Source organism: Labrus mixtus, chromosome 15 (assembly GCF_963584025.1).
Source record: "Labrus mixtus chromosome 15, fLabMix1.1, whole genome shotgun sequence".
Classification (NCBI taxonomy): domain Eukaryota; kingdom Metazoa; phylum Chordata; class Actinopteri; order Labriformes; family Labridae; genus Labrus; species Labrus mixtus.
In genome coordinates this window covers 29107141-29114640 of record NC_083626.1, presented here as the reverse complement: position 1 = coordinate 29114640, position 7500 = coordinate 29107141, and the positions used below count along the sequence as shown (strand labels likewise).

The window sequence follows — 7500 nt, the reverse complement described above, 5'->3', positions numbered from 1 at the left end:
GTCCCCATAGAGCTCTATGTTAAAATGTCTAACTTTACAGCTGCAGTTCCTCCAGTGTCCACTAGAGTCTGTCTCCTGCAGTGAGTCAGTTCTCATAGAGCTCTATGTTAAAGTGTCCAACTTTACAGCTGCAGTTCCTCCAGTGTCCACTAGAGACTGTCTCCTGCAGTGAGTCAGTCCCCATAGAGCTCTATGTTAAAATGTCTAACTTTACAGCTGCAGTTCCTCCAGTGTCCACTAGAGTCTGTCTCCTGCAGTGAGTCAGTCCTCATAGAGCTCTATGTTAAAATGTCTAACTTTACAGCTGCAGTTCCTCCAGTGTCCACTAGAGTCTGTCTCCTGCATGGAGTCAGTCCTCATAGAGCTTTATGTTAAAGTGTCCAACTTTACAGCTGCAGTTCCTCCAGTGTCCACTAGAGTCTGTCTCCTGCAGTGAGTCAGTCCCAATAGAGCTCTATGTTAAAATGTCCAACTTTACAGCTGCAGTTCCTCCAGTGTCCACTAGAGTCTGTCTCCTGCAGTGAGTCAGTCCTCATAGAGCTCCATGTTAAAATGTCCAACTTTACAGCTGCAGTTCCTCCAGTGTCCACTAGAGTTTGTCTCCTGAAGTGAGTCAGTCCCCATAGAGCTCTATGTTAAAATGTCTAACTTTACAGCTGCAGTTCCTCCAGTGTCCACTAGAGTCTGTCTCCTGCAGTGAGTCAGTCCTCATAGAGCTCTATGTTAAAATGTCTAACTTTACAGCTGCAGTTCCTCCAGTGTCCACTAGAGTCTGTCTCCTGCAGTGAGTCAGTCCCCATAGAGCTCTATGTTAAAATAAACATGTTTACATCCTTGTACAAAAACAGTTTGTGTCTCTAGAGCTCATTTCTTTCTTCAACTGTTCGGGCTGAATGTTCATACAACTCACCTGTTTACATTATATTAAGGCTTAAAGTGACTATTGATGGGCGTGGTCTGTTATTAGCGGGTGTGGCCTGTAATGGCTGCATAATATTTTTTTTATTGTATGTTTTCTTCATATTACTAAAAGTTATATGAATAGTATATTTAGAAACAACGATATGCTTCAATCAAGAATTTATTTAATGTTGATACAAAACCATTAGCATCAATTTTAGCCCCCGCTAACGGCTTACAGTTTAATAAAAACTACAAAAGCTAACATTAGCGTTAGCAACAGATGTGAAAATATCAGGTTTTGTGGTTTTAGCTGCCCCATCATTAGCTGTAAAGACGTAATATTTGCACGCCCCTGTGACATTCTCATGTGCAGAACAAGCTGTACTATCATTAGCTTTAGCTACGTTAGCTAATGCATCTTTCCTTTGGAAGCTAATATCGTCCTTTTAAGGAGTAAGAATTGTTCTGTCTTCTTCATTAATGAACTTTTAGCAGCACAAACATGGACTGTGTGTGAACGTAATCCTCTGTATGTTTATTTAAATCAGTTTTAATCTCACCTCTCTCCTCTTTCTTCTCCTTTAATTAAAATGTCTTACCCCTGTCTGATTATAATTAACACATAATTAAATTTTAGGTTTCCCAATTAAGAAGTGTCAGACCATCATAATAACCCTCTCTCTCTCTCTCTCTCTCTCTCTCTCTCTCTTTAGTACTGGTATGAAGGAGACGAGGCCGGCGACCTCCCCGTGGATTTCTCCATCGTCTGGGATGGAGATTTCTTCATCGACAAGCCTTTAACTATGAAAGGTAAAAAACTGTCGACACAAACTCTGGGCCTGGTGTGAGTGCGCCCTCAGATACCCCCTACCGAGGTCGAACGAGCACAACTCTGATCTCTCATAACTTTAAAGTCTTTCTATGTGATGTTTCACACTTAAATATATAAATCAAGTATCTCCTCTGAAAATAACTCTGTGAGTCATGACTGTCTACAATGGGTGTAACACCCGAGTCCCACTGTCTGTGATGTTTTCAGAGTTTTCAGAGTCCTATCTTCACTTTGTTTACATCGCCCGGACGGCCGGCTGACTCCTCCCCTCGTGTATAAAAGTTGTTTAATTGAGGGACTAGAGAAAAGAAGAATAACATACTGTACTCACTGCTTAACTGTGTTTCTAGATCACGCTCATTTCAGGTAAATTTACATGCAGTGTGAAGATACGAGCAGAATAAAGATCACTAGCATTAGCATGCTAACACAACAATGCAGCGCCAGTTGTTTTGGTTTCATGCTGGTGCTCAAGGGCGACATCTGCTGGATCAAAACATCACATATAAAGAGTTTAAAGAAGCTGACAACTGTCTTTGAACTTCCTCTCCACACGCGGGGACATTCAGATCTTTATTTCTGGAGATACATGAGATGAATCAGAAGCTGTAACTTTTCTCTTCACCTGTCTCTCCTTCTGTGTGTGTTTGCAGCGTTGCTCTATAAGTGTGAGGCTCAGCGCTCCAGCTGCGGTCAGTGTCTCAAAGCTCCCGCGGCGTTCGAGTGCGGATGGTGCGCAGAGACCAGGAAGTGTCTCCTGCGGCAACACTGCCCGACGCCCGAGCAGAACTGGATGCATCACGGCCGACACAACCTGCGCTGCAGCCACCCGCGCATCACCAGGGTAGGGAATCGAACCTGCAACCTTTACTCACATAATCACAGAGGAGTGGAGGCTGATGAAGTCAAAGAATATATTTTCTATTAACAGTTTGAGAACTTAGATAAACGACCATAAAGATCATGGACATTATATCCGCCCCCTCTTCCACAGATCGACCCTCTGACGGGGCCTCGGGAAGGGGGGACGCGGGTGACGATCGAGGGCGAGAACCTGGGGCTACAGGTGAAGGAGATCGCTCACGTGCAGGTGGCCGGCGTCCGCTGCAACCCGGTGCCCTCGCAGTACATCAGCGCCGAGAGGTCAGTGTGTGTCAGCGTGTGTGATGTCATGATGGCAGAGTTCAAACCTTCCATGTGATTCTTTAAGTCGATTGATATTCATGCCTGCAGAAAAACGTTGCCAATGTTTTTGTGCAATTTGGACAGTGAGCAGAAGTTTACCTGCAATTTTAGTCTGACTCCTCCCTCCCCTACACACCTGTCCCATGATTAAAGAAACTAATAAAAGGTTGTGTGTGTGTGTGTGTGTGTGTGTGTGTGTGTGTGTGTGTGTGTGTGTGTGTGTGTGTGTGTGTGTGTGTGTGTGTGTGTGTGTGTGTGTAGGATCGTGTGTGACATGGCCGAGGCTCTCCTCCCTCACTCTCCAGGCGGTCCGGTTGAGCTCTGCATCGGCGTCTGCAGCGCCGAGTATCGAACCCTCTCCACGCAGACGTACTCCTTCGTGGTGAGTGTGTGTGTGTGTGTGTGTGTGTGTGTGTGTTACTGAAGGAGTCCTCTAGAGGGCACACCTCATAAATCAGACAGTAAAACCTCTACACTGCCCCTAGTGGTCATATGGATATTGCATCTCATGGTCGCGGTCCTGTAGCGGTAACTTCTGAGGACGTGAACAGCCAACGCTCCAAACCGCCACAGGATACTCAAAGCTGATGTCATGTGTTCTCTTACTCGTTAAAAGCGAGTTTACTCAGGGCTAAAGGAAGACAGGAACATAAACAATCCTTCACAATAAAACAGAGTTGATTGAGTTCACATTTTAAAAAACACTGAATGAAGCCCTGACATCGTGATGACTTCATATTTAGTTTTTCTTCTTATCTTAAAGTTTGAATATTATCAAAAAGTTTCAGAATAAAAGTTCAAATATTCAGGATAAATCTCTAAAAAGATAAGATGCACTTCATTGATACCCTCAGGGAAGTTCACTATCAGGAAGTTCAGCAGATGAGCAGATAAAAGTCAAACGTCTTTTTGACTTCAATGATTCACATCAGGGATACAGACGAGAGGAAGTGATGAAAGTGTTCACTGCATGAACTGGACATGAAGGGAAGTCCGCTCAGATAAACCTGAACGAGAAGAAACTTCATGAAAAAGGAAGAACAAAGAGTTTCCTCTTTGTTGTAGAGATGACAAACACAATGTAAATATTTTTAGTAGGACTTTCAAATAGTTAATCTCAATTAATCGCATTTTTAATTGCATGTTTAAAATTAATTTTTGGGCTTTTATTTTGAAGTTCTGTACAGTCTACTAACAGCGTGTCCTAACAGCGAGCGTGATTCAGTTGTTTCCTATCGGAGTGTCCTGTATTGACCTGTTTCCTGTTGGTCCATCAGAGCCCAAGTTTCAGCCGAGTCCGTCCAGAGAGGGGACCTGTTTCTGGGGGAACTCGACTGACGGTGACGGGTCGACACCTGGACGCCGGCAGCACCGTCATAGTCTACATCGACAAGGAGGAGTGTCTGTTTGTCAAGTCAGTAAACGATCTTCTTAAGATAATAATAATGACACTTTATATTTCATGATAAACCTCACATTTATCTTTTATTTTTCAGACGGACCAACCGGGAAATAATCTGCATTACCCCCGCCTCCCTGTCGGGCTCTGGCCCCGCCCCCATCCGCCTGATGATTGACAGGGCGGAGGTGACGAGCTCAGAGACCAAATACGTCTACACGGAGGACCCGACCATCAGCAGCATCGAGCCAAACTGGACCATCCTCAAGTAAACATTACAGATATACAAGATGTTCAATCCAACGACCAATCAGAGGGTCAATCTGTAACCTGTGTGTGTGTGTGTGTGTGTGTGTGTGTGTGTGTGTGTGTGTGTGTGTGTGTGTGTGTGTGTGTGTGTGTGTGTGTGTGTGTGTGTGTGTGTGTGTGTGTGTGTGTGTGTGTGTACAGCGGCAGCACGGTGATAACAGTAACAGGGACGAACCTGTTGACCATCCAGGAGCCCAAAGTGAGAGCGAAGTACGGAGGAGTCGAGACAAACAACGTGAGGAAAATCTAAAAACTTAAAGGAGCAGTATGTAACTCTGACCCCTAGTGTTTAAAATGGGTACTGCAGTCTAAATTCTAAACATTAGAGAGCTGTCTCCCCCCCCCCTCCTCTCTAGAGTCCATGCTCACTCAACTTAAACATCTTTTTTTGTCTGTGTAGTTCTGCACCGTGATGAACGACAGCACCATGACCTGTTTGGCTCCCGGTTTGATCTACACTAAACCCAACCCACCAGAGGGGGCGCTGCGACCCGACGAGTTCGGCTTCATCTTCGACCAGGTAAGGCACACACACACACACACACACAGCAAGTAGAAGTTAAGCAGTAACCTCCGGTGTTAAAACATGAAGTCAAGGCGGAAGTGTAACATCCTGCAGTTCCTGGAGTGTCCACTAGAGGCTAGCTGCAGAAGCACAGGAAGTCACATACACACCCATTCTAAAAAGCCTGTTTTTACAGCAGAGATTAACATGTTTACAGCCTGGTTCAAAAAACCAAATAGGTGTGATTAGCTCATGTCTCGATGGACACACACTGTACGGGGGGTGAATGTTTTGATGACTCATCAGTTTTGATTTGATGAAGGATAAGAGTTATTCACAATAAGGCGTGTAGCTGACCTGATTGACAGGTGGGCGCGGTGTAACGGTTTGTCAGGAGGTTTAAAACCCGCCTCAGCTCCAGCTCTCAGCCTGTCGTTAGGTTGACTGAAAGTTAGACTGAGACAGCATTTCCAGCATGGAGACCGCCATCGATGGGACTCCAGCGCCCCCTGCAGGATGTTTTTTTTTTATCACTTCTTACCGACTGTGTTCTCATCGTGGTGTCGGGTTTCTGTTCAGGTCTCCGCTCTGCTCGTCCTGAATTCCACCCCCTTCATCCACTACCCCAACCCAACCTTTGACCCCCTGGGCAACTCTGGGATCCTGGAGGTCAAACCGGGGTCACCCATCATCCTCAAGGTGAGAACCAAAAACTGTGATTACACATTTAAAGAGTGAGTAAACCCCCAGACCAGCTGGAGACCCTCGGGTTATGGGGATCAAGTTGTGTTGTGGATGATTCAGGGTCCAAATCTCGACGTATTGTGGTTGAATATTTCTGTTGGCTGATCTGGAGGCAGGTAACGTCTGTGGTGCTTCTGTTTGTCAACCTTCAAAATAAAAGCACCACAATTCAGTTTATTCACCTACAAAATAAAAGCACCACAATTCAGTTTATTTACCTACAAAATAAAAGCATCACATTTCAGCTTGTCCACCTTCAAAATCAAAGCACCACACTTCAGTTTGTCCACCTTCAAAATAAAAGCACCACACTTCAGTTTGTCCACCTTCAAAATAAAAGCACCACACTTCAGTTTGTCCACCTTCAAAATAAAAGCACCACACTTCAATTTGTCCACCTTCAAAATGAAAGCACCACACTTCAGTTTGTCCACCTTCAAAATAAAAGCACCACACTTCAATTTGTCCACCTTCAAAATGAAAGCACCACACTTCAGTTTGTCCACCTTCAAAATAAAAGCACCACACTTCAATTTGTCCACCTTCAAAATCAAAGCACCACACTTCAATTTGTCCACCTTCAAAATGAAAGCACTACACTTCAGTTTGTCCACCTTCAAAATAAAAGCACCACACTTCAATTTGTCCACCTTCAAAATAAAAGCACCACACTTCAATTTGTCCACCTTCAAAATGAAAGCACCACACTTCAGTTTGTCCACCTTCAAAATAAAAGCACCACACTTCAGTTTGTCCACCTTCAAAATAAAAGCACCACACTTCAATTTGTCCACCTTCAAAATGAAAGCACCACACTTCAGTTTGTCCACCTTCAAAATCAAAGCACCACACTTCAGTTTGTCCACCTTCAAAATCAAAGCACCACACTTCAGTTTGTCCACCTTCAAAATCAAAGCACCACACTTCAGTTTGACAACCTTCAAAATCAAAGCAATATGTTTCAGTTCATCCACCTTCAAAATAAAAGCACCACACTTCAGTTTGTCCCTCTTCAAAATGAAAGCACCACTCTTCACTGTGTTCACCTTCAAAATAAAAGCACAACACTTCAGTTTGTCCACTTTTAAAAGCACCACACTTCAGTTTGTCCACCTTCAAAATAAAAGCACCACACTTCACTGTGTTCACCTTCAAAATAAAAGCACAACACTTCAGTTTGTCTTCCTTCAAAATAAAAGCACCACACTTCAGTTTGTCCACCTTCAAAATAAAAGCACCACACTTCACTGTGTTCACCTTCAAAATAAAAGCACCACACTTCAGGTTGTCCACTTTTAAAAGCACCACACTTCAGTTTGTCCACCTTCAAAATAAAAGCACCACACTTCACTGTGTTCACCTTCAAAATAAAAGCAGAACACTTTAGTTTTTCCGCCTTCAAAATAAAAGCACGCAGTTAGTCCACAACCTTCAAAATAAAAAATATTTATTATATGATGAGATACTTCTCGTCCTTTCCGTCTATCTCGCCGCTCATACTTTTACTTCTCTGTGGTTCTGACGTTCTGTTTGTGTTCTCAGGGTAAGAACCTGATCCCTCCGGCTCCGGGGAGCAATCGTCTCAACTACACCGTCCTGATCGGGGAGACTCCGTGTCTGCTC

The 7500-nt window shown here is 44.0% G+C and overlaps 1 protein-coding gene across 1 annotated transcript in view; it reads left to right on the top strand.

Moving 5' to 3' along the window:
- LOC132990270 (plexin A3) overlaps positions 1-7500 on the top strand; it is a 30828-nt gene that overhangs the window by 9721 nt on the left and 13607 nt on the right. The window contains exons 2-11 of the mRNA XM_061058427.1: positions 1617-1713; positions 2389-2579; positions 2730-2878; positions 3182-3302; positions 4198-4334; positions 4417-4587; positions 4770-4863; positions 5029-5148; positions 5713-5832; positions 7420-7500. The exon at positions 7420-7500 is cut by the window's right edge and continues 63 nt beyond it. Of these exons, the coding sequence (XP_060914410.1) occupies positions 1617-1713; positions 2389-2579; positions 2730-2878; positions 3182-3302; positions 4198-4334; positions 4417-4587; positions 4770-4863; positions 5029-5148; positions 5713-5832; positions 7420-7500 (1281 nt within the window). The remainder of the gene's footprint in view (positions 1-1616; positions 1714-2388; positions 2580-2729; positions 2879-3181; positions 3303-4197; positions 4335-4416; positions 4588-4769; positions 4864-5028; positions 5149-5712; positions 5833-7419) is intronic.